Source organism: Gambusia affinis, linkage group LG01, assembly GCF_019740435.1.
Source record: "Gambusia affinis linkage group LG01, SWU_Gaff_1.0, whole genome shotgun sequence".
In the NCBI taxonomy this organism is placed as follows: Eukaryota; Metazoa; Chordata; class Actinopteri; order Cyprinodontiformes; family Poeciliidae; genus Gambusia; species Gambusia affinis.
The window spans coordinates 36,152,276-36,178,985 of record NC_057868.1 but is presented as its reverse complement, the minus strand read 5'-3'; the positions used below and the strand labels follow the sequence as shown (position 1 = coordinate 36,178,985).

At 38.5% G+C, this 26,710-nt stretch overlaps 2 protein-coding genes across 3 annotated transcripts in view; one reads left to right on the top strand and one right to left on the bottom strand.

Moving 5' to 3' along the window:
* rapgef3 (Rap guanine nucleotide exchange factor (GEF) 3) overlaps positions 1 to 15,688 on the top strand; it is a 31,983-nt gene extending 16,295 nt beyond the window's left edge. For both annotated transcript variants that reach the window (XM_044113723.1, XM_044113716.1), the window contains 25 exons: positions 2,319 to 2,425; positions 2,506 to 2,627; positions 4,454 to 4,631; positions 5,464 to 5,548; positions 5,668 to 5,728; positions 6,838 to 6,914; positions 7,010 to 7,156; positions 7,248 to 7,354; positions 7,793 to 7,881; positions 7,972 to 8,050; positions 8,150 to 8,300; positions 8,425 to 8,507; positions 8,611 to 8,641; positions 8,795 to 8,870; positions 10,388 to 10,525; positions 11,198 to 11,295; positions 11,379 to 11,504; positions 11,715 to 11,896; positions 13,466 to 13,556; positions 13,632 to 13,682; positions 13,789 to 13,876; positions 13,971 to 14,035; positions 14,142 to 14,196; positions 14,400 to 14,471; positions 15,096 to 15,688. In XM_044113723.1, coding sequence (XP_043969658.1) covers positions 2,319 to 2,425; positions 2,506 to 2,627; positions 4,454 to 4,631; positions 5,464 to 5,548; positions 5,668 to 5,728; positions 6,838 to 6,914; positions 7,010 to 7,156; positions 7,248 to 7,354; positions 7,793 to 7,881; positions 7,972 to 8,050; positions 8,150 to 8,300; positions 8,425 to 8,507; positions 8,611 to 8,641; positions 8,795 to 8,870; positions 10,388 to 10,525; positions 11,198 to 11,295; positions 11,379 to 11,504; positions 11,715 to 11,896; positions 13,466 to 13,556; positions 13,632 to 13,682; positions 13,789 to 13,876; positions 13,971 to 14,035; positions 14,142 to 14,196; positions 14,400 to 14,471; positions 15,096 to 15,214 — 2,478 coding nt within the window. In that variant the 3' untranslated portion in view covers positions 15,215 to 15,688. The remainder of the gene's footprint in view (positions 1 to 2,318; positions 2,426 to 2,505; positions 2,628 to 4,453; positions 4,632 to 5,463; positions 5,549 to 5,667; positions 5,729 to 6,837; positions 6,915 to 7,009; positions 7,157 to 7,247; positions 7,355 to 7,792; positions 7,882 to 7,971; positions 8,051 to 8,149; positions 8,301 to 8,424; positions 8,508 to 8,610; positions 8,642 to 8,794; positions 8,871 to 10,387; positions 10,526 to 11,197; positions 11,296 to 11,378; positions 11,505 to 11,714; positions 11,897 to 13,465; positions 13,557 to 13,631; positions 13,683 to 13,788; positions 13,877 to 13,970; positions 14,036 to 14,141; positions 14,197 to 14,399; positions 14,472 to 15,095) is intronic.
* Positions 15,689 to 15,715: 27 nt separating this feature from the next.
* Positions 15,716 to 26,710, bottom strand: part of itga5 (integrin, alpha 5 (fibronectin receptor, alpha polypeptide)) — a 50,461-nt gene continuing 39,466 nt past the window's right edge. Inside the window, exons 22-30 of the mRNA XM_044113705.1 lie at positions 25,710 to 25,789; positions 25,525 to 25,605; positions 25,325 to 25,430; positions 23,852 to 24,010; positions 23,180 to 23,287; positions 19,776 to 19,889; positions 19,130 to 19,231; positions 18,931 to 19,053; positions 15,716 to 18,413 (exon numbers count right to left, since the gene is read on the bottom strand). Of these exons, the coding sequence (XP_043969640.1) occupies positions 18,330 to 18,413; positions 18,931 to 19,053; positions 19,130 to 19,231; positions 19,776 to 19,889; positions 23,180 to 23,287; positions 23,852 to 24,010; positions 25,325 to 25,430; positions 25,525 to 25,605; positions 25,710 to 25,789 (957 nt within the window). The 3' untranslated portion in view covers positions 15,716 to 18,329. The remainder of the gene's footprint in view (positions 18,414 to 18,930; positions 19,054 to 19,129; positions 19,232 to 19,775; positions 19,890 to 23,179; positions 23,288 to 23,851; positions 24,011 to 25,324; positions 25,431 to 25,524; positions 25,606 to 25,709; positions 25,790 to 26,710) is intronic.

The window sequence follows — 26,710 nt, the reverse complement described above, 5'->3', positions numbered from 1 at the left end:
ACATAAAACTGTGACACAAAAGAGAAAATAAAATGTTTTTAGAACATTGTACAAGCTAAACAGTGTGCTGTAGTCTTTCTGTCGCTAATGAGTTATGGTTGTCAATTTTGATTTGTGAATTTGCATGTAAAAGAGATGATGAATGGGTGGCAGTCGTCTTGACGTCATCGAATGTAAGGTCACAAAGGAAAGCAAAAGGTCAGCGGGTGTTTTCATATCCTGAGGCTAACGATGATTGGAGGTTAAAAGGTTTCAGAGAGATTCTGCCACTTGTTCTCTCTAATCTCCACTTGCCGATTAAAATGAAATAAAACAGCACACAGTCAATGTGAAGCTCTGTGAATCTCAAGTCCACCACCTTGGGCAAACAGCAGCCTCTTGCAGAAAATCCAGAACGCAAGCATGCAAGCGTCTGAGCCACTCGTGTAATCACAAGACGTGCAGGAGGTGTCTGTAGGCAAACAAGACGGGGAGGAGCAAAGGTCCACCACGCTCAGTCATAAAATGTGGGTCATGCAATGAACTTGAAGCATCCTGAATTACTGGGTATTCAAAGCCATAAACCAAGCCCTTTTTTATTACATAAGATTTTCGTCTGCATGAGTGGCTGACAGGCTTTGGGCCAAAATCTCTAGTCATTTTATGTTTTAAGCCAGAGCTCATTGAGTTGCATGTGGACACTTGTGTTAATCACATTGTGGTGACCTAAATCTGTCTGCACACAGAGAATGTGGGGACATTTCAGGTCAGAATAAGTTCACATAATGGCAGGTATTAGATTAGGCCAGAAAACTGACCTGGTTCACTAGAAAGTAAGTTCAGGTGGGATTAGTGTTAAGTAGGCTGCTGTTACACTATCAGTATACAGGAAACTGTTGTAAACCCCCTAAAGGGACGGAAACCCACCTCTGTGCTTCTGCTTCAGACTTTCAATGGAAAGTTTTAGCTCAAAGAAAAGAAAAAACCGTAGAGGGTGGTGAGAAGGCGAAAGTTTGTTGTTGCTGTGTACCAGCTACAGAACGAGCAGCACAGGCTGAGAGCTCAGTGGGGTGTGGGAGAGTTTCTCAGAGCCATTTTTAACGCGTTCTCACCCTCATGCAACCCACACTCACACACATTAAGTCACACTTCAACACCTACAGAAATCTCCACTCACGATGTTGATGTACACACATGATTCCCACACTGGGGGTGGGTTTAAGTAGGGGGGGGGTTACTGTGATGAAAAGTGGGTCCCTCCTTTTCTGTTGTTTAACATTTGTCAGAGCATTTTCTGGATAATTATATATTTGATAATGTTTCAGTGAAATGAACTATTTTTGTTACAAATTCTTGCAAATGAATTTTTTTTAGTAAGTGAAAGAAACCCCTTAATACCCTGCCTTGCATTTTTAGACACAAGACCCAAGATAAATCTGGAGATCCACAACAAAAACTATTGACATCACCACTATTGGTCATACAAACCTAGAAGAGCAGCAAAAAGAAAGACATCACTGAAAGAAAGTCACACAAACATCCGCGACAAGCTGTTTATGGGGTCAGTAGATGTGCATCAGGTTTCTCTGGTGACCCTGAACATGGTGGAGTCAGTATAATACTGCTGGCATGCTTCTCATTAACTGGTCACAAAGTTGATAGAAGGATGGATGGAGCTTAAACAGAGAAGAACTGGGGTGAAGGTTTATCATATTCAATGACATAAAACAGGCGTGAAAAACTGGTTTCATTTTGGGCCACATCAGCAGAAAATCTTAATAAAACTACCTGTTACAAACTGCTAAAATAATATTAAACATATTTTCACATTGATATAATTTGACACAATACAGATAAAACTGCTGATTTGATTGATAAAATAAGATTTAAGCACACTATTATCTCAAAAGTTATATTTCTAGAGTCTAGAAGGCCTCATAAAAACGTATGGAGGGCCGGATTTGGCCCACAGACCTTGGGTCTGACACATGCGGTATAAAATAATGCACATAAATGAATCTAAATGAGAAATCTTGGCAATATTTGAAAATAGTTAATAGAAGAAGCTTTATTGTAAATAAAAAAAATGGATTCACCAAAAACTTTACTCTCAAATTGTGCAAAGGCTTTACAGACATTCTCCAAATGACGGCTCTACAACGTATAAAGTGAATGTTCACGACACTTTTTAGATTCTGAAAGGTTGCAACAAATTTTAATTATGAATTATATTTCTTCCTCTTCACAGTTAAACATACTTTGTATTGTTTTGTCTAAGACCTCCAGTTAAATCCATCAAAATTAAAACCACGTAACCTTATTTTCTCATTTCTATTCAGTTTCTTTCAGATCGTGTCGTAAAAGCTGCGAGGTCGGTGTACAGCGTTATGACCGAGAAGAACCCTGGCCTGATCCGAGACAGGAAGCATCACCTGAAAACACACAGGTACTTCAGCTCACAGTGTTTTTACCTTCAGCTAATACAGCTAATTACATGCGTTACAATCTGCATCATTTCCCCACCAGGCATTGCTGCTCAGGGAAGGAGTTGGTTGACTGGCTGATGAAACAGAACGAATGCCTGCAGTCAAGAAGTCAGGCTGTGGGAATGTGGCAGGTCTTGGTGGACGAGGGAATCCTCGTTCATGGTGAGGACGTTAAATTCAGCTTCAATGTTGAAAACTCCTTTTCTGCCTTGGAAAACTTCACATTCTGATACGAAATCTAGATTGTCTTTAGAAGTCATTTAAATTGTAAAAAATAGTCCAGTTGTGTGTAGTTTAAAGCTGCAGTCTGTATCTTTATTTAGAAAAAGGAAATGAAAAATGTTGTCATGTTGTTACAGTACAAAACAGAGAAAATGTGGAAAAACAGAATCCTCTGCCTTCTCCCAATCGTCCCAGTCCTAATTACAGAAATACACCACTCAGTCAGAAACAACCAGAGATCCAGGACGACGGCCTTAGTGCTGTCAATCACTCTGGTGTACATGCCACTCACACCCTCCTCATTTCTCTCTGCTATGCTATAGCTGATTCACCACAATATAGCCGTAGCATTAGCTATAAATGCTAGGGCTAGTTAGCATATCCACCAGTGACATCGGATAAGCAGTTTTCCTGGCCGTAAGTTATTTTTGTGCCGTTTAGTAGCGCATACACAAGCTTATTTGACAGCACTAAGTCATTAATCCTGGCTCTGATTGGTTGTTTCTGACTAGATGTGGTGCATTTTTGCAGACTTTTACTCAGAGAAGCTGATTTTTTTTAGAAATTATTTGTCTCATACCATACTGTCAAAACATAACAGTTTTAACAAACATGAACAAAACAGCAAAGCTCAAGACATATTGTATTAATATTCATGAAATTCTTGGATCTTTGCGTAATTGAAGATTCATACCACTGATGGAAGTCTGATGATTCTTCCATGTTTAATGTCTTTCATTTATGCTGATGATAATCTCTGCAGCAGCAGCATACTCAAACATTTTCCAGAAGGGTTTGAATAGCTTGAAATTCAGTGACCATGAATATTGTGGCATCGGTCTGACAGTGTTTTCTGCTGGGTCGAGGGTTCTCTCGCTGTTCATGCCTCTGAGATGATGCTCTGTTATCCTGATGGAGACCACTCTAATCAGGACAGAAGTGCTTCATCAGGAGCCAACAGGAACTCAGAAATAATTTCTACTTATTTCCATGTATCTGGATTTTTATGAACCTCTTACCTGAAAACAAAATTTACCTCAAGGTCAAAACGTCTGACGGGGAAATTACAGTGCCTGTAAATAGTCCTCAGCTCCTTGGATGTTTTACCCTTTTTATTGCTTTTATAAGTCAATTATAATCAACAAAATTTGGCTTTTGTGACAAAAACAACTTTAATGTCAAACTGAAAACGGATGAAGCTGCCAGGTTACATGGGAATGGACTGTGAATGTCACATTTCAACCCAGCCACAAGTCGTCTATGTGACTGAAAGGGCCCAGTCAAAGGTTTGAGCTTTGACTGGGCCCTTTCAGAACATCCACCTTGTTTTCTTCAAACCATTTCTGCGTAGCTTTAGCTAAATGCTTTGGGTCGTCTTGCTGATAAATAAATTTTCTCTCAAGTCATAGTTCTCTTGCAGATAGAACCAAACTGCCTCCAAGATGATGCTGCCACCACCGTGCTTCGCAATGGGTTGTTGTATTTGTGGTGATGTTACTCCACTTTGGTCTCATCTACCACTTGACCACGGAGTCTCCACACATTTAATTTGTGTTACATATTTTATTTGTCATTATTTTGTTGAAATTAAATTATTTTTCAAATATATTTTTCTAATCTTATTCAACATGACTTATTTGGGAATTCAGTTAAATGGGTGAAATATCCAAAGAGGTGAATTCTTTTTACAGGCGCTGTTTTTCTGTATTTGAAGTGAATTAATTTCTAAATCCAGCCGTCTTTTCCCTTTTTGTGAATGTTTCCAGTGAAACAGGATCTGAACTTCCTGGACAAGGACACACAGTTCTACCGGTTCCAGAACTCGGAGTTTGGGCTGAACCACGTCTCCAACGAGAAGGACTTGGAGGACGAGCTGCATGAAGCTCTGTCCCTGCTGTCCCAGCTGGGCCCCGATGCGCTGCTCACCATGATTCTACGCAAATGGTCAGCATGTAAAGCTGCTGGACAGTTTGTTGTGCATTTATTAAGGATGCAAGTTATTAACTAATGAGTAAATCTAAAGTCAATTGATCTTATCAATCAATAAGCAGCCATTTTCTTAATAACTCAAGTAAAAACCTGAGTGTCGACTGTCTTTTCATAGCATAAGGGCTAAATTTTTCATAATGTACTGAATTTAAAGATACATCATTACATTTTAAGATTATTTTGTGTCAGCTGCATACAGAATAAACAAAAAATTGTGGTTTTCTCACATTATTAAAATTAGAACAAAGAACTTTAACAAACTTAATTCCCAATAAACGGAGAGATATTCTGTGTTTGCCCATGAAGAAATATTTTCCCTGTTTTCCCCTCATCTTTCCTGTCATCACATCCTCCTCACTTTAGTAGTACATCGAGTACTATTGAGGTGATAACTTAAAAGCTTAATTTCTAAACAGAGCCTCATAAAGTTCATTTTGCATCCCAAAACAGTTTGGACCGTTTCTCTTTCTTGCTGTTATGGTTCCGCCGTCTTTGTGCCAACTGGCTTTGTTTAAAGATGATCAACGATGCCCTCTACTGAATGTCGGCCAAATTACAACACTAAAAGAAGGTCGAAGTGGATGTTATTAGTTACACAATTGAAGCTGATTTTACTTTAATAAACCATTAGTGAATAATCAATCGTAAGGTGATCAGTTGTTTGTATCCCTAGTATAAATCAGTAGTTGTATGATTTGCTTAAAATATGTCTGAGGTTTCTGTGCCAGTGTAAAGAACCAGAACAGATAGATGTTTTGCTCACGTTGATTATTTGTTGTTTGTGCAGTCCCAGTCAGAGGAGCGCTGAGGACATCGAGGTCATCTATGAGGAGCTGCTCCATGTGAAAGCTGCTGCTCATCTCTCGTCTTCAGTCAGTCCTTTTTTCCTAGCTTCAACACATCCATTATGTTTCTGCTTTTATTTAGTTAATAATCCACTTCGGTGTAGTTTAATGCCAGGCTTCCTGTCTTTACTGTGTTGTGTCTGTAGGTGCGGAAGGAGCTGGCCGCAGTGCTGGTGTTTGAATCCCACGTCAAGTCTGGAACAGTCTGTAAGTGATTCATTAGTGATATTATCGCTCATACCGGCTCTTAGTTCTTACAGAGGGAAACTGGATAGTTAATAACTGATGACTTACATGGCATTATGTGTCTGCACTTCATTTCAGATTTGCAAGCTCAATCAACATAGGTGGAGCCTTTCTGTTTTGTTTATCATGGGTGTGAAAGTCTTTTTATTTGGTCATTTGATTCTTTTAAATTTGTGATTAGGGTGGAATTGTTGTATACAAATTTAGCAATTTTTAAAAGCAAGAAATGGGTTTTGAAGTTAGAATTTATTGTGTATTTTCTCTGGTCCTCAAAGGATAACAATTATATACAGGCCATTACCTAGCAACCCTCGCTGAGGGCCAGGACGTTTGGTCAGCTGGTTTTACCTCTATGCTGCACAATGGCTTCTGGAAAGTACAAGTGTTTTGCTGTTGACTAACCATCCAGAAACCACTTGCTGCTTGGTTGTGCAGGAGGCTTTACTTCTGCTTTTCAAAGACGTGCAATTATACAACCGTGCATGTTGCTGCCATGTTAACATGCGGGTGTAAACATTGAGCTGGGGGCCGTGGCCAGTGTCAGTTTATTTGGATTTAAAGTATGAAGACACAATAAAATAGCTTATTCTGAAAAGAGTCTGCTAGTGAACTCAGCAGACTAAAATCTTATTAAGAATGATTTTGTGCAAAATGATAAGACCTATCCTAATCTGTATAAGGAAGCATAATAGGTCACCTTTAACAATCTGGTCAAATAAGATATTGAGTTCCTCTGCATCTAAATAGCATTTATCTGAATATTAATGGGTTGTATGTATACATATGACACCACAACAGGATTCATGCCTGTACTCCTTCACTTTATACAGTTTTAAGCATTCAGCCTTTTTAGGCCTTTATTCATTTTTCTCTTCACAAAAGGCGAGCAGATAATTAACTTTTGTTGTTGTTTTTTGCTCTCTACCATGCCTCCCTGCTCGTGATTATGAGAGTTAATGCTGCTTATAATAGGAAAGGTGCAATGTAAGCGGAGTTGTCTCAGTAATTTATTGACAAAGATGTGTGCAGGTGAACAATGTTTGTGCTGACCGTGTTTTATTGTGATGCAGTGTTCAGTCAGGGGGATAAAGGAACCTCCTGGTACATCATCTGGAAAGGCTCGGTGAACGTGATCACACATGGAAAGGTAACCCTGAACACGGCTTTTAGGTTAACTCAGATCTGAGCCGTTTTTCACTTACTGAAAGATTTGTCACGCTCATGTGACTTGTGTTCAAACAGGGCATCGTGACCACTCTGCATGAGGGCGAGGACTTTGGGCAGCTAGCTTTGCTGAACGATGCGCCACGTGCCGCCACCATCATCCTGAGAGAGGACAACTGCCACTTCCTCCGTGTTGACAAACAGGATTTCATTCGAATCCTTAAGGTTTGTAGGACCTCCTCCCAACTTTACATGAGAGCTCCATTACCTGCAACATGTCACCAGCAAAACTGTAATTTTATGCTCCGTTTTCCAGGATGTGGAGGCTAACACGGTGCGACTGGAGGAGCATGGGAAGACCGTCCTTGTGTTGGAGAAGAGCGCAGACTGCAATGGTCAAGGGGGAGCTGCAGCCAACAGCAGGTGAGTCACACTCAAACATTTCTTTCCTAACACAGATGCTACTGTATTCTTTCATGCTTCATTTATACATCTGAAAATACTGTCTTGTTCTTTCAGCCCAGCCAATAACAATTTGTCTAATAAAAGTCATTTTTATTCTGACTTTAGGTAAATGTTGTCGATCCACCATAATGTTCTCTAATGAAAGCTTGTGTGCCTTTTGTGATGTCATCTACCCAAATACACACACCAGAGATCTAACAGGATTTTTTCTGTCAGTGCTTTTATGAAACAGCAATGTTCCCTACTACATGAATTGAAAAAAAAATTTTTAAATAGGTGTCATTCAAAATGTTAAAACTGTAATATGACATGTAAAGACCCTGGTTAACACCAAGGTAGCACAATGAAGCAGCACAAGGCATTAAAGAAGTTTTCTTACTTCCCTTTTTGTTGCAGATACACAGTTATGTCGGGAACACCTGAAAAAATCCTGGAACATCTTCTGGACACACTGAAGCTGGATTCCAATGGAAATGATCCGATAGGTGAGATTAAACCACAACCCCCTGCTTTTCTGATTTTACAGATGATCAGATACAGCTGACTAATTGATCGTGATGTTTGTCTCCCTTCAGATCCCTGCGTGAGCGACTTCCTGCTCACATATAAAGTCTTCATGCCGTCCAGCCAGCTGTGCTTAGCTTTGCAGCATCAATATCCTGACCAATGTTTTCAGTTTACTCAGACTTTGGAGAGTGAAGCAGAAAATTATAATGTCTACTGATTGTGTTACACCCTTAACCATCTTTGCACTTACCAGGCAGAGTTGTCCAAAGGCTCAGAACAGGAGAAGACTGCTTACATCTTCAACACCAAACAGAAGGTAGTGAAGCTGATTGCCCAGTGGGTGGCGCTGTACGGCCTTCTGCTGAAAGAAGACCCAGAGGTTGGGGACTTTCTGGAGGTGAGAAATCAGACTCGGATTAACTGATCTTCATTGAATACAAAAAGAACAAATAATCAGTTTTATTAATGAGATGTAACACTTGAGGAATTCTCCTGCTTGTTTTTCTTCTTGGCTCAAGCAGAAACTGAAAAAGGAGGTTGCAACTGATCATCGTTTGTCCAGCATCCTAAAGGAACAGTTTAGGGAAAGAAGAAGAACAAAAGTGTAAATATTTTCTCTTAATTCCTGCTATTTTGGCAAGAAATTAATTCATGGACACTGAATAACACTATGGAACACCATTTTTATCTTTGTTATAAATTGACAGGATGGAGAACGGCTATCAGTCACTGAGCAGGGTGAGTTTTTTTTATAATCGATGCTTTTGTTGTCTAGAGCTTTGACTGGCCAGTATGACTAGAAAAGCACTTCTAACGCACCCATTAATACACTATAATTTCAAAATGTCTATTCTCTCACTGATCACTAAGTCATTTTGTTGCATTCGGCAGAATCAGCAGTTTGATTGGTTTTCAAGCTGTGAGGAGCCAGTTGGGAGGCTGCAGCCAATCAAAGCACAGGATAAAGGTGAGCAACGCTCTGGGTCTTAAATCAAATAAACTAATCGATTAGTAAATCAGCGAGAATGTAACACATTTATACATCGTAGTACATCAATTGTTTTACTTGTATAACTGAAAGTTTTTAAAATAAGCTTTCAAAATGTCCATACTCATTACTGATTTGCATTAAATAAGGCAAACAAAAAGAAAAATCCTTTTTCTCTTTAGTTCTACTATGTTAGAGATTATTTATATACTCTGATTGCATCCTCTTATTTTGACAAAATGGTCCAAATGTCTTTCCAATAGTTTTTCACCTATCAGATATGCAGAACTTAATATTCCAGTGCAAACAAACATGTTCCAACAACAAATATCGTTTGTCACCAGTGCAGCGGCCAACACCCATCATGTTTACGTTTCTACTTTAAATGCACAAGAACAGTGACACCTAGTGGCTCAGTGCCTTCTTCAAATATATTGGCACAAGATATTTTATTGCATTTCTATTAGGTTAGAGATATGTTGATCTTCATAAGTTATGAAATAGCTACAAGAGAATACTCACCTAACTCTGTCCAAAGCTGCAGGCAGAGCAGTTAAGAAAGCTTAAACAGTGACAAACAAATCTGCACAAAAACCAAGTTTATATTTTTAATCACTGATGCTGTGAATCACCTGTTTGAGAGCTGTAGCACAGCATCATCTTTAAGTATTCAAGTCTCCATAACTGTTAAAGTCTTAATAATGTGAAGGGGTTTAGACGGCGAAGAAATTTAACAATTTTGCTTTTATTTGTACCAGAATTCTGAAATTGTGAAACCATCACACTTTTTACTAAATATGTTGGCATGTTGAGAATATACCTTAGATAAGATAATTAACATATTTTTGAATAAAAACAATTATGCAAAAAGTTATAATATACATATTTGGAAAAAGCCATTTTTTTGCAATACTTCTTTTATATTTATTACCTTATAATAGTCTTGTTTTTATTTGTTTTCTCATGCATTTCTCATTTATTTATGATTTGTTTAGGTAACAGTCTATTTTTACTTATGTGTATTTCTCCCTAATGCACTTTAGGTTGCATAGAGAAAGTTTAGCTGATTCAAGTTGCACTGCAAAAACAAAATCTTACCAAGTATTTTTGGTCTAGTTTCTAGTGCAAATGTCTTAGTCCACTGGAAATAACTAAACTAACTTACAAGTAGCTTTTCATCCAAATATAAGAGGTTGTTTTAAGTCAATAATGGCTTATTATTGATCAAACTTACTAGTTCCGCTGGAAGATTATTTAATTTCTAACATGGGAAAAATGGCAAGTTATAAAGGAAAAACTTTTTATCAATATTAAACAATTATTGACTTAAAACAAGCTCTGATATATTGTAAGTTAGTTTTGTCTTGTTTCATGTTTAATGAGATATTTGCATTTAAAACTAGACCAAAAATACCTAGTAAGATTTTGTGTTTTTTCAGTTTAAGCATTAAATGAGAAAATGTTGAAATTTTATTTTGTTTTTCCTCTCCCTTCAGTGTTATACGAGATTTACAAGGCAGACAGCAAACCTCTCTCCTTGATGCTCCCCGTAAGCTCATCTGTTCAAGAGGTGATGTCGGCAATAGTCAAAGCAGATGGAGATCACGTTCTGGTCAAAATGAACTCCAGTGGAGGTGGGCCTCACTTTCACAATTTTCCAATAGTTGTAGAAACCTAATATATATAAAACCCTTCTATATTCGTCTCAGCTCCAGTAGGTTGATTAGACCTGAGATGACGCAGGTCCAGTCACAGACACATTCATGTTCACTTGATTTATTGTAAGAAAAGAGAAAATCAAGTTGGTGGTTAACATCAGTCCAGCAGCTTCTGCCCCTAAACATTAAATAAAATACAATTACCCTAAACAAACTACAAAGCAATAGCTCCCAATGAGCAGTTAGCACCAGTTAGCAGTTGTAAAGTTAAACATAGCTAAAATGGACAACATATGCAAATCACAGCAAAATTACTCATGAAACACTGTAAAATTTTATACTTTGTAAAGAAAACACAGAGCTGATTCTAGTACATACCACAGTTACCAACGGCAACAGAAAAAGGGGGAGGACCTGTCAGTTACTGGTTTCTATAGTAACCACCAACTGTCAAGAGCAGCGTAACAGAATTTAAAACACCAGCAAATGTTTGGAGAAACAACTTGACAAAACAAAATAAATTCAAAGAAATAAATTCTGACAAACTTCACATCTATACTATAGTTAAAACAAAACCGTGTTACATATACACACCTTGCGTAAATAATAAGTGGTGAAATATTGGCGTGTGTGTAATTTCTCTTACAGAAAGAGTGCAGTTAAAGCTGGATGCAACTGCAGTCTACACTGCGCTAGGCCTCAATGAGAGACTGTTCATCTGTACGAGCAGCGAAGTGGAACAACTGGTGAGGAATGTTTGTCTTCTGCATATTTCGTACATTTTCTTGAATTAGAAAAGTCAAACAATTATGCTCTTATGTTTGTACAGCGGCCACTGAAGGATCAGCAGGGCCCAGAACAGGCAACCACTGACCTCATTGAGCAGATGAGTTCCAAAGACATTGCCACAGAACTGACGAACTATGACTGGGAACTGTTTACTGCCATGCATGAGGTAACACTGCACATTTTTGGACAAAATATCACATTTCACAAGAGAATATAAACCATTTACTGAAGAACAAATGGGAAAAGATTGTTTACCGCCCATGGAGCGTTGCTATAACAAGTAAAACAATCTGTGCCATCACATCCTGCACTCTAAACCTGAGAGCTTTTCTGTTATTTTTTACGTGGTGTTGATGCGTTGTCCCTGTTTCTGCAGGTGGAGCTTGTCTACTACATATTTGGTCGCCATAAATTCCCAGGTGCCACCACGGCCAACCTGGAGCGGTTTGTGCGGCACTTTAATGTGGTCCAGCACTGGGTGGTGACTGAGCTGTGCCTCTGTGAGGATCTGGTGAAACGGGCCATTCTGCTCAAGAAGTTCATCAAAATCGCTGCAGTGTAAGAAGACAAGAAAGCTGATTTGATTTTTTTTTTCTTTGAAACTTAATGGTCAGTTCATTTCAATAGAATTATTACTTCACTTAATTACTCCTTTACAGAGATCCACATACTTTCAAAATGTGATAGGACTTGGCATAATACAAAATCCTCTGGTGTTTGCTCTGCTTAGATAAACGTAAAACTGGATTCACAAATGTTCATTTCTATTTTTTTGCCCTGCTCTGAGTTTTAAATGATTAGTATAAAATAAAAGCACATTAACAGCGTGTTAATGTATCTGTTTTAGAGTCAGATATTGACTGATTTTATAACACCAACTCTAAAAATAAGTACATTAACATCCACAAGTGGGATAAAATTTTTCAACAAAACACAAGATACAATGGGAGAACAGTTTTATTTACTTTTAAACTTTGTGCATATAGCACCAACATGTCATTCTTTTTATTAACTGTACTAAATATTCTTTAAGATAATCGTTTTTTGCTCTCTTAAGCCACCTCAGCTTTGCCTAAATGTGAAAAAGGCTTTTTTTCCTCCAAAGTCAGCAGTTAGCATTATTCTTCCTAGTAACAACTCATCTGAGTGACATCCTTTATTCATCTTTTCTTTAGATTAATCTCATCAGCAGCATATGAACAGGCAGCATGAGTAGGTTGAAAACCTACAACAGATAGGAGATACATTAATTACAGAGAGTAATAAGTTAATTTTAACTTAAACACATTAACTTTCTCAAGTAATGATTTAATCATTTACATTTAAGTTAACAGTGAATGAATAAATGAACAAATTATGTTCCAAACAGTGGTCTATTTTGGTCTTCTGAATTCAGTCTGAATCATGTAAACTGTGAAAGGTCTCCATTTCCTACAAGTGGTGTCTTTGAGGAAGCTTTCAGTTGAGGTTCTTTGTCCGAAGAGAGATCGTTATGTGAGCACAGGTGTGCCAGGTTACCTTAAGAGTTGGCTGCTGAGCTTGAGCAGTGAAAGGGACGGGTGCGCTTGATTCTTTGTACGGTGTGTGCCAGTTGGGTGGAGATGGTGAATACATTCTTATACTTTAATCTCAGAAGTTGAAAACAATGGACAATCACATACAGGACCTTTACTTAAATACCTAACCATATCTGGCACTTTGAGCAGGAAACATGGAAACATTTTTCTTATTACATGAACTTGCCCTATTTTGAGAAACACTAGGAGGTTGTCTAGGAAGGATCAACAATTTTAGCTGTAAGTAGTTCATTTGTATATATTACTTGGTGTCTTTGCTAAATGAAAGTTGAAAACATCCCCAATTTTGTGTCTGTTGCCAGAATCAAATCCCTCCCATTTCAAAACATTCATTTTTATCAAAGAAAACTCAGGAAATTACAGCTTTTTTCCACTTCTCTGAATGTGGTTTTGTAAATTAATCAGGTGTTACCACAGAGAGCTGACATCAACCTCTGGTTGCTCTTAAAGAGCAATTCCCACAATGTTTTTCCCTAATTGCTAAACTCTTTACAGCAGTATTTCACGCATTTTAAAAACAACATGGTTTTCTAAACATATTCATCTTCAGGTTAAAAGAACAGAGGAATCTCAACTCATTTTTTGCTGTGATATTTGGTCTGAGCAACAGTGCTGTCCAGAGGCTTTACAAGACCTGGGAGGTGAGCGGACATTATAATATAATATAATATCATATTTTTCCAATACTTCACGCAACTTTTTACTTTGCCTTGCAGAGAATACCGAGCAAAACTAAAAGAATCTACTGTGCTTATGAGCGACTGATGGTAATTCTCACCACAAACTCTTATTTTGTTGCATTGTTTAGATTAGTGAGTGAATGAGTGAGTGTGCAGGTCATTCTGGTGTTTATCCTTTCTCTGGTTCTGTTAGGATCCTTCACGCAACCACAGGGCCTATCGCCTGGCTGTGGCCAAACTCAGCCCTCCTTACATTCCCTTCATGCCTCTGCTGCTGAAAGGTGAAGTAGCACCAAGAGTCAGCTTCATAAATCAGAAGACATCTTTCTCTGAATTTTTAAAATATCAAATCTCTTCTGGGGTTTTTTTGCACAGACATGACATTCATCCATGAGGGTAACCCAAACTACGTTGACAAACTGGTGAATTTTGAGAAAATGGTACAGAATTATTTTCTTTTGCTCACTTTTTGGCTTAATTGTATTGAATGAAACATTTTTTGTAAAATTGTGGGAACTGTAATGCTTACTCTCTTTCTTATCCTAGCGAATGCTTGCCAAGACAGTTAAAATTGTACGAGGTTGCAGAAGCCAACCTTATGGTAAGTGAACCATGGATGCCGTCGTGTAAACAACAATCCACCATTCTGAGGCCGGACATATGCATGTTTCAGCTGCACTGGAGGGATTCACTTTGTTTTATTCACTTTGTTTTATTCACTTTGTTCTATTCACTTTGTTTTATTCTCTTTGTTTTATTCACTTTGTTTTATTCACTTTGTTTTATTCTCTTGCTGTTCTGCAGTGCCTTCATCGCCACAGAGGGGCCTGGCTGATCGCATGTTTCTGGATGGGCCTGCTACTCGATTATCTACGTGTAAGCTATGTTGTTTTTGTAGTCATGACTTGAAGTCACAGTATGTAACTTGTTTTTATACATATTTGTTAAAACGGTCATCATGTCATGACAGCATAGTAAGAGACGAATAAATGATTTTAAAAATCTAGTTCCTCTGTCTTTTTCCTGCTGTCTCCAGAAATACAAAGATCTCAGGCAGAAGCAACCAATCAAAGCCAGGAGGAAGGTCTTAGCGCTGTCAATAAAGCTCATGTACTTGCTACTCAATTTGCTAATGATGGATAAACAGCATACCGTGGCAGGAAAACTGTTAAGTTGCTGTCATTGGTGGTCATGATGTCTAGCATGAGCATTCATGGTTGACAAGGTGTGGATGAGGTTGATTGACAGCGCTAAGACCCTCCTCCTAGGTCTGATTGGTTGTTCCTGACTAGGAGCTTTGTATTTCTGGAGACAGCAGGAAAAAGACAGAGGAATTAATTTATTTTCACAGATTGTGTCTCATGTCAACAAATGAGTAAAAAACATTTTTTTAAATAAAAAAAGTTACGTTTTAAGCTTTAAAGCCTATTTTTTCTGGGTTTACATTTACAACATGCTGCTGTGATTATTCAAGATTTCCTCTCTCTCTCTCTCGCCCAGATTCCGACCATGCCTTCCCTCTCCGCTCTCCCAGCAACATCCGACACTACATTCAAAACCTGAAGGTGATCGACAACCAGCGGAAGCTCACCCAGCTATCGAGAACAATCGAATGCTAGGACATCTGCCTCTGGATGGAGAAATACTGGAACTTTATATCGAAATCATAAACTGGATCGCAAGGATTTTCTGAACTTTTACAATCGCCTGAGTAGGATGGATCTTTCTGCAGTTCACAGCAGAAAGTGAAAATGTGCAGCGTGCACAGGAATGACCTCAATGCTGAACAACAGGACAGCTGGGAATGTTTTGACCAAGCAAGCCTTACGTCCACTCTAAAGGCTTTGCACCAACATGTAAAAATGCTGCTCTACATCTGCTGTAAATTTTAAATTTTTTTTATATGACACATTGTAAGCTGCAGTCATACAACACATGTTAAACATTAGTGCCACAAATACTGTCTTTGACTTTTCTGAGCACTTCTGTTGTCACTTTTAAAGTAATATGTTGTATTATACATTTTTGGCAACAATGCCACAAATTCACATGCTTTCATATGTTGTTTTCTAAATAAATTATTTTACAAGTTATGCATAGTCAATGAGGACACAAAAAAATGGTAAAAAGGGAAATTTTTTTATTATTATTTAAAGTACAAACCAAAGCAGGTAAAAACAGACCTTCCACCTGGCACAAAAAAAAGTCTCCCCAATATGGGGTGAGAAATTTCTCAATCAGTCAAAACTCTCCTTGTCACAAATATGTACAACTTCTTTTAGAAAGTTCTGGAGAGAAAAAGTGGATGAAGACATAAAAAAAAGAAAATAATTACCAGTGCCTTCTCCTGATGTAACAATGGAGGAAAAAGTAGAATGGTCCTGTCATTGGCAAATTTAAGGGAAGAAATTTTATAAAGAGAAAATATCAGACGAAGGATTTAAATCCATAACTAAATGGGGATTTTCTCATCCAGGTGGACGTAAATCATCCTCTGATTGGATGTTTTAGGAAGCCAGTGGAGGAAAAATGTGCACAACACATGTTAACTAAAGTGGTTGTTTGAACAGATGCAAAAGCAGAGCCTGTAACTATTGAACATGCTTTGTGGCTTTGTTTCAGCATCAATCTGTGTCATAAAAAACTGTGAGATGGTGAAGGCAGTTCAGAGCAGTCCAGTGAAGTGAGGATGAGCATATCTGAAGTTGGGGAAAAGTCTTTTTTAGATTCCACTCTGCTCGCAGTGAGAAAGAAAGTAAAAAAAAAAACAGAAACTAACAGGAGATTTAGTCTGCACCTTCGATTTCTGGTTTAAAACAGACATCAAATAAAAGCAGTGATACATTAAAAAGAGTGAATATAAATATTGCACTTCCAACCATTGTGTAGTTCCCAGTGCCTAGTTGTTATCCCTTTGTTTGAGGTATTTTTGCTGTTGGGTTTAATATTAACGAAAAACTCTGACCTCAATTATCTCAGGCTACAAAGGACTAGGCGGCGGGAAAGGTAAAAACCAAACACTCAAAACAAAAGAACTTAAATATATCATTCACACGAATCCATGAACACATGGAGTCACACGCAAGCAACCCTAGCGCTAACCCACAGACATAAAGTATTTACATTAAGGCACATAAAATAGAGTAGAGGTGCATCTTAATAAATTTGAATATCACTCAATTAATTTACTTATTTCAAATATTGAAAGACAAAAGCATTTTATAGCACTTTGTTCTGTTCATTTTGATGATTGTGGATTCTAACTCATAAAAATCAATATTCAAGCTCTCAGAAAATCTGAAAATCACATGAGACTAATAAATAAAATAGATTATTGTTGGAGGAATATGTTATGTTGTGGCCACATCATACACAGACACTCTCCAGTGTTCAGTGTTGCATTTACATGTATTAATGAAAAGTTAAGTGGAAGGAAAAACAGAACAAGAACTCTTAAAATTCTCTGTCACCTTTTGAGCCAAATTACTGAAATAAATGCTCTTTTTGCTGATATTTTCATTTATTCCGATGCACCTGCATATAAAAGAAACAAATACAATGACTTATTGTTCAGTCCCTGCAGCCTTTTTGGTAGTGGGATGATGTCGGCTGCATCTCATTCATTTTACTCATCAAAAAAATAAAACAAAATAAAATACAGTATCTCATTCAGCATCACACTGTAAGCTGAAAGAGGATCCATCGTTCTTCAGCCTCCTGTCAAGGCTACATCATTGCTGTCTGTCCTGTCTCTGTCCGTTTTCATCATGCTACCACTGCCGACAACTCTCTGTGCTTTTTTCCCCCCTTTAAGCATCAGAAAAGACAGGAGAGCACCACTTTCTGACAGGAAGTGCCACGCTGCTTCAACATGAGGTTCAACAGGTCTGTGGTGGCCCCAGTCCCATCCCAGCCTGCTAACGGCGCTGCGGTAACACTGAGAACAACACGCACAGGACTTGGACGAAGTGATCAGTAGGAGTCAAAGTCTAATCTCAAAGGAAGCTCAGTCAGTCTTTGGTGTATTTGAAAAAAAAAAAATATCAGTAGAATTCCTGTGAGTGCAAAAAATAAAAAAACACTTTCCACCAACCTGAGACAGAAAGTGATCATTTCCAGAAACAGCTGAAAAACATCCATCTAAAGCATTTTTAATACCCGCTTTTCCTGTTCAGGGGTTGCATAGAGGCGGCGGGCTGGAAAACGACAACAGCTCACACCGGCGTAAATAACAGGATCAAACAATTCATTTTAGCTCTTAAACAGGAAACCATAGATGTTGCACATCAGTTTTTCACCTGAAAGCTGAAAAAACAATCTTCGGTTGTTTCCTGTTAGAGATGGCAAACGTGTTCAATCATTAGCACCAATGTGAAGCAGATAATCAGACGCCTTCATCGCAGGCGTCTATAAAAGTAAACCCAACTTGTTCCTGCATGAACAGGATGATGGCAACCTGTGTGCTTCTTTTTGCTGGATGATCTAAAATTTGTTTTTAGGCACAGAGATCAGTTCTATTTTACGACAATCCCAACAGGGTTGAAAACAAAAGATATAAATAAAAGTTAAAAAAAACATTCATTTGGCTTGTAGATCCTCAGGTTTTTGTCTTCCTCTAGTGCAGCACAGCGGAGTTCCAGTAGTGTCTCTGATCCACGCCACATGTTCCGTTGTGATTCTCTCCTTTGCAATCATTTGGCCAGACATGGTGGTTCTGGTACCTCAGTGGATCAGTTAGGCCTCAGAGGCAGCCTGTGGTTTGAGTTGAGCTTTTTCCATGGCTGTGCCGTAAGGTAGAGAACGCTTGAAGAAGCCAAGCTGCAAAAAGAACAAAAAAATATGCAGCAATTAGATATAAGCACAATCCGGACCAGCTTATACACGGGTTCTTTAAATGTGATCTTATTTTAGACACGAAAGTCGTAGATAAAGTGGGAACATTCAAAGAAATTTTCTGACACGTCATAGATTGTGGATATACGTGGAAAAGTGGGATTTTCAGCTGCTTCCATTCACTTTGTTATTACACCCGCTCAGATTTCACAAATGTTTACAGAAGCGTTTAAATGTTAGAGCTTGGAAATAAATTCAGGACCAGTATCTTGTTTAAATGAAAAAACTTATAGCAAGATGCAAAACTTTTACCGAATAATTAAAAAATAATTAAGAGCCTGCTGAACTAAACCAAGCTGAAAACCTCATGGCTGTTTTAATATTACTATGTATTACAAGCCCAAACACAAATGAAAGGGAGAGTGCATACATGATGAAATATACTGTCCCTTAATAGCAACAGTGACCTTTTAAACTCTTTTAACTTAACTAATCCACTCACCCTGTAAAGGACGTAGATAAGAAGAGCCAGCAGCAGTAAACCGGCCAGGATGGCCAAGACGATGATCCACAGAGGGACCGAGTTCTCAATATCTGGCTTGTTCCAAACCACTGGGGTCACCACCTGTGGATGACAAGACCGTTTCTCAGCTTAAAGTAATCCAGCTACCAACAGCAACCTGCTAAAAGACAACAAGTACCTTTTTCTGACCACTCGGATAGTGTTTAGGTAGGATGGAATACGGCATCTTCTTTACGTTGAATCTGCCCAGACACTCCATTATGTATTGCTTGTAAGCTTTCTGAAAAGTATAAAAATATTTTAAAAAATATTGAAAATACATGAAGTACATAAAATCTACACCAGGTGGTGACACAGACCATGGGGAAGTAAAACCTCTTCAGTGCTCCATCTCTCTAAGAGACACTGATTTTCCAATACATCACACATCTTCCATGATAATGTGTGAAGTGGGTGATGAATGCATGACCGTAGAATAGACACGATAGCCAAGAATAACAAAAGGAAACTGTTTTTACAGCAATCTGGAGTTCCACAAAGCAACAGTTTTGTTTCCCGAGGCAAATATGTGATTCCACTCAGCATGGCAGCTGATCCAGAACCATTACAAAGGCCAAGTGTGCACAAACAAAATGTGTTATTGAGTTCTGCTTTGAGGTTTTCTTTTTTTTTTTTTTTTTTTGCTTCTTAGATCCTGCCAAAGCCTGACATAAGAAAATACACAAGCACTAAGGGGAAGTATTTTGTAGCTCTTTCCTCTGGTGGAAACACATGTTCATGTATGAAGGAGGCAGCTTGAATGGCAAGGTTGTTCTCCCACTAACCTCAGTGAAGGTCTCGGCCCAGACGCGCGAGCGCATTTTCAGGATCGCAGTGGTTCCCTTCTCCAGCAGTCCAACGTTGCACTGGAGCATCCAGCAATCCGCATTAGAGCAAGACTATGGGAAAAAAAATAATAATAATAATAATGAGGAGAATGTTGTAGTAAAAACATAATCTCCACAAAACTATCCCACAACAGAACAAGCTAAAGTAAATGCAGGTGAGATTTTATAAGGCAAAAGTAAAAACAAACACGGTCATAATGCTTCAGGGCACATAAACGTAACAAAGAGCCCAATGTTATTATCCCAATTCCACGCCTGCTTCGAATTAGACTGAAGGAATGTCATGAGACTGTAAAAATGCAGCGTGCACAACTTGCCACATTATTGCCCAACCACTAGACCCGGCCCATTTTTCTCAAGACTGTAGAATACACATCTTTATTAGCTCTCAATAATGCAGCTTTAACATTTTACAACATGCACACACACTGTCCTTTAGTGCCAGTGCTAAAGCGAGACCACCCCCGCTCTCGTGGGTTTCATTGGGTTTCCTGCAGGAAAGCATTAGTTTACTTATTACACCAAGGAGGGAAAACCCAAGAGAAGAAAAGTGCAACCGCCCAGTTCCTTTAGTCTGAGTCTTAGACAGACTTAATGAGTATTGAAACAGACAGGGAACAGATCAGTTCACTTCCTCCTGGTGGAACTGCTGCATGCCTGAGGCCGCAGGGCCACACAGGTCTGAGAAAATACAGGAACAATTAAGGTCGTCTTGAAGCTACATTTCACAAATTCCTCACGATGGAATAATGCACGAGAGGTTTGTGGTGTCCCCGTAATGTAATAGAAAAAGATTTTGAACTGACATCAGTCCAGCTGTATGCAGAAACAAAGTGACACCCTGAAAACGCGGCCCTCCACCGCCCTATCTCTGGATCCAAGTCAGTTTGTTGAGACACTTCCTTTGCCTCTTCTGTTCACCAAGTTTCAGGAAATATCCCTCTGTTATTTTACTCACTATCTTGACAGCTAGCAGACAGAGATAACCTGCACTCTGGGTGTATTAAAATAGCTATTAAAATGGCTTTAGTGACCGATTGGAGAGGAATTTAGAAAGCTGATTTAAAGTTCTGTTTGGAAATTGTTTTACAAGGCTAACACCGATTTAGCTGTGCCAATTTCCTTAATTTTGGGAGATCAATGATTGGCTAATTTTTACATGTGAAACAAATCTTATCCACTGATCTTATCTACATCGGCAAAGGTCTAAAAATAAACCACTGTCCTTTTCTTTTCTGCTGTTAGAGATGTTTGACAGGCCGGCCCACTAGATCATGTCTGCACATTTACAGTTAACAAAAATGACCTTACTGTTGCCAATTCAGCAACTTTCTTGCTATAGTGAGCAAAATTTCAGACAAAAACACAGAAAAAAAATTGGTATCGGCTAAAGTCGGAATCTGCAGGTTGGTATTCGGCGATCGATCCAAAAACTGCAATTAGATGAACCACTAAGTACAACCAATTAATGAAAGACAAAACAGAAATGGATCTTTAAGAAGTAGTCGGTCTTCAACTGTAATCTTTAAAATAGACTCTATTTTAATACAGAAGACTAAGACACACTTTTATACTTGCAGAATTGACAATAATTTTAGAGGAGGCAAGGCAAGGCTTTCAAATCAAAGAAGACTGTGTCAATTATCAGGCGTGGTGCCGGCAGCATCGTGTCACAAGTACTGGATGTACAAATTAAGAAGTTCAACAATATCAACATGTTTGGATTGGATGGAAACTGTTGCTGGACGTCCCAGAAGAACAATAATCCAAAACATTCACCACAATTCATCTCTCTAATACCAAGTATTGCATAGGTCTTCTTCACTGTATTAAGAAAACTTGTAATGTTGATTTGTGATTTTCACGAAGTTCAACCTTCTGCATCTTAATTATCAAATATTTCATTCACTTTGAATATATTGCTGAAGACATCATTTATAGACATCAATCTAACAGCCAGCAAATGCAAACCTACAGATAGCATTTGTTTTTAAGACTGTAAAAATCTGGATATTAGTATTAACTAATGAGCCAATCATCACCAAACATTCAGAATTAGTGTTGTCCAAGATTATCAAAACAACCAATTTTTAAACCATGTCAAACAGATTTTTAAAAGCCGTTTTATTATGAGGTCAGTTATAATCGGTCCTTTGTGCTTCATAACCTCCACAGACCCGACTGCTCAGAGAAAACTGAAGAGAGGGCTCCTTCATATTCAAGTGTCACTGAACATGCTTTATAAACAAACACAGTCAGGAGAGCCAGGTGGGCAGACAAAGAGTGGTCCCTGTCCACAGATAAGGCAGTGGCCAGCAGCTGGATGGATCAATAGGACCAGTGTGTAGCGGGATCAGAACGCCCAGAGCCAATAAAGGGAGAGGAGGCTGAGGGAAGTGGTGCATCTGAGGCTAAAATCCCACCCCAAGTCCATGTCTGCACAGCGTTTCACTGCCCAGCTAACTATTAAAGGGTCTTTAATGTTAATTGCCACAACGGGACCAATATGTGCCCTCTGACCCCTCCTTTTTAATGGCATTATAATTTAATTATCCAGTCCCCAGAGTCAAGCGTACAAAGCCAGTCAGGGGTTTGCATCCACTTAACAACATGAATGTTATATTAGTTTTGGGCTTTTAATGATGCATTTGAATTCTTTGTTTATTTTTGATGTAAAGGGTTATAAAGAAAATAACAATAATCACTTTTAAAGCCCTTAAAAACAGCGTCAACATTATACACACCATGCATACCATATACAAACATCAGATAATACTGTAGTTAAATTCCTCTTTAAAATAAGAAAATAAACATTTTTAAACTAAACTGCAACAACGAAGCATTCCTTAAAGCTTGACCATTGCAGCAAATGATTCATATGGAGTTACCAAAATTCTGCTCGACTTAATATCAATACAGCGTATGTCTGATTTGTTGATTATTTTTTACATTAACCTATTAGTAATTGGATAGCAAAAGGTACTTAGAAGATGATTTTCTTTACAGGATTCAAACCAGTTTTTATCTTAAATGCAAAAGGTACATATTTTTTGTATAGTTTGGTATAATTAGTGCTCTGAGGGTGTTGCTCTTTCAGCAAAACAGTATTTTTTGAATTTGTATACTTTAGATAATGATTACTGAATTAGCTGGCAATCTTTGTCAAGATTTAGCCGAATAATCATTTCAGGCCTAACAACGTTAACGCAATTGTGTGTAACAACTGGAGAGTGATTTAAAATACGGATTTAATTCAAATTTGAACACAAATTGCAGAAAATCCCCAAAATCGTTTGAAATTTCTGTGGGATTTTCATCTATAAAAACGATGAGTGTCTCACCAGGTTGGTCAGATGAGCAAGCGAGTTCTTGTGGACGTCTCTCCTCTCAACATGATGCTCATCAGCCTTCAGTGCCAGAACAGGAGACTCTGTCGATGAGCGCTGGAGCTGAAGAAAGACGCAAACACACAGCTGTGGTTATCACAGTATATCTACAGGCACCAATAAAGAAGTACGCTACTTTCTCTGTCAATATATTGTCTAATGTTAGCACAAGCCTCAGGCTTGTTCCCCCATTAATCAAAAGCATGTGAGGACTCCCCTCTCGAGCATTTCCATGGAAAATCACCATACCAATTCAACAAGGAAAATAAAAAACATGAGGTCACAGCTAAGATGAATGACACCCTCCCAGGCCTGCTCAACATCTGTCAGACTTCAAATGTAAACAAAAACAACTGCATGGAAATGTTTTGCCCACAGAATCCCAAAGGCTACTATTTGGAAAGGGGGTGTTGGTGCATGCTGAAGATGAGTGAGGTGGATCTCTGTGAGCGAAGGGAAGGGCTCCAACTTCAAAGCAGCAGTGGGGTAAGTGTCATGGGTGGAGCTGGGAAGCTGGGAGGAAGAGGTGGATGTGGGCAAAACATTGGGACTCTGGGTGCAGAAGGATCTCTAATTTAGCCCCATTGGGCCCCGAGAGGTGTGTGTGCACGCATGCGAGATGCTCACTTTGAGATTACGGTGGTTCAGGTTTTTGTCCGCCGTGCAGTTGATGGGACCTTCTGTGTAGAACTCGAGAGGGTAAAGGAGATCGTGACCCTGGATGCGAAGAGGGCAGTGCAGCTCCAGCAGGGTGTCGCTAATCCGACTGGGGCCGTTGTTGACGAGCTGGGAAAAAAATAAAATAAAATAAAAAAATCAAGGAAGTATGAGCTTTGACAGTAAAAAACTATTTCATTTCAAGGTTTCCCCAGAAAACTTGCTAAGCCCAGAGGGTGGGTGCTGGGGCAGACATTCATCCAGCGACCCGTCGTCTTTAGAGTTAAAAATGTTTAAAGTTGACAGAAATTTGAAAATATCACTTCATGATTATGTGCTATTAAAAGATTGGAAGATTAATACCTGAGCACCAACCGTAAAGTCTTAAAATATGCAAACACAAAAAAAAAAAAATTTTAAAATAAGCTATGCTTAACCTGGTGGGAGCACAAGTGAAGCCTGGTGGCCCGCCAGGCTTATAATACACAGGGGTAAATCCTGCATTTTAAACATACACTTTGCAAACAGTTTTAAGTTGAACTATACATATATAACACATATATAGCATTCATTAAGATTTCTTGTTGAATACTACACATTGAATAGGAGGTATGAAATAAGGTATTAATGTTAAAATATACATTTTCACCAAAAATTAGTTAGTAGCATTAAACAACGATAATAGGAGTCATCAATACACACATCATGCACAACTCTTACTGTTCTCTGTCGTTATTGATAATAAATCTTTTTTTTTTGAGTTTCCAGATCTAACATTGCTTACATTCCTTCCTGAACCATGTCAGGTACTAGACTTCGCTTCATTAGCATCTTCAGTTTCCTTAGATTTCTGCAGTAAATCTGGTTTTCCAGTAAAGAACAGCTGTAAATGGCATTAATTGATGCAATGCAAAAAAGGTAGGAGATTCTTAAAGGGACAGTTTCCAGGTGTCAAATACAGCTATAATGCATTGTTGTTTTTGATATATACAGCATTTCCATAACAACTGAAGGTAACATAATTGCCTGATTTTGCTATAAAATGTCACCATGTTGTTGGAAAATGCATAAAATCCCTCCATTAAGCAGAGTTAGCAGTATATATTTTATTTGAACTAAATAGGGTCTCCTATTGTAAATTTTAGAATCTGTTAGAGGTGTTCTGCACTTACACTGGCTGGATAATGTATGAAGTGAGGCATTAGAGTTCAGTGAAGCTGATCAATGTTGTGACAAACGTGAGTGAAAGTGTACTATGACAACTCCTAAAAAGATCACAATTGATTGCTGAAGATTTCCTATCTGATATGGATCTCCGTTAATTTGATGGTGCAGCACAATCATGGGTCGTTTTCTTTTCCGGTATGAACAATAAACTCTGCTTTCAAACCCAATCTATTCTGTTCCCGCTGAGTGTGCACAGATAAGAGCTTGGCTGATTACCTCATAAATGTGTTCCACGGCCGGCCCGACGTCCTGTTCCACCCCGTAGCTTTTGGGCACTTTCCAGTTGGCCGGGGGAAAGAAGACCTTATCTGGCCGAGACACACTTGAAAAGAGAAGGAGGGTGATGAAAGCATCTGCAGGGAGGAACTGGAGACTGAATGAAGTTCAAATGAGAGGATCTCTATAGCTGAACTCACCCCTGCAGGATGACATCAGCCTGGACCACCACCTCGGGGTTGTAGTAAACAACCTCACTTTGGGAGTTATTTTCATTTTTACTGTGAAAATAAAATAAAAAAGAACATTTAGGTTAGCTATTAGCTTTGTACTGTTAACTCTGAATCTGAAAGCATTATAGAAACACAGTATGTTCATAGTGTACCTGCGTATCTGGAGGTAAAACTGGACAGTTTTGTGTGTGTCCTTCAGACGAGGTACTGTAAATCGCAGACCCGCCCAAAGCTGCGAACGTAAAATTTTAAATATAAGGATCAGAAATCACAAGCAGAATCAAAGCATAGAAAGGACTTTCCTCACAAGCAGAATCAAAATATAGTAAGGACTTTCCTCAGCAAAAACCGCTAAATATGTTTCAGATTAAGCTCTGCACAAATAATTCTCAGAAAACCTTTGCTTTGGTCCATCACTTCTCGAGTCCCTGGTTAGGAATTATAAAGATAATCTAAATCAACCATCATTCAACCAAAATCTGAAAGATTAAAAAGAACAAAATGTCTCCACTGAATAAATCAGTAATAAACCTGAAGATCTTTCCAAACTTGGTCATATTGTCACTACCCTGGTAATTGCTGCACTGTCCCATTAAATATGTGACAGGTTGTTAACAACGCCTTTTCCCAGCAGGCAGTTTGGGTTACAGATGTATTTTCCACTTCCTGTCACAACATTTCCGGACACAGGAAAACTTTTCCCGTTCCATTTGCCGCCCATCCAAAATGGTGAATTATGCAGGAATCAGTAATTTATGATGTCCTAGCATGTCAAACACACCTTTAAAAAGTGTAACATTTTGTTCCAGTCACAATAAAAACCGAAACATAGATTCAGCCAAATGCTGTAAAACAAATGCAGGTGATTACCTGATCAATAACTGATAAAAGCGGGAGTTTAGTCAGTTTGTTGGTACTCAGTATACATAAATATGTTAACATAATGCAGACAGGAAGCAACGTCATGCTTTATTTAATTCACATTATCTTTACCATTTCTAATTGTACTTTATGAATCATTTGAAAGAAGGTTTGTTGCAGTTTATTTCTTTGTTTATGTTTGACCAAGGCAGTCAACCTTTTGTTTTTGTCAGTTTCTTTATTATTTATTCTGCATTGGCTGAATAAATAATAACTTTCACTGACTGAACAA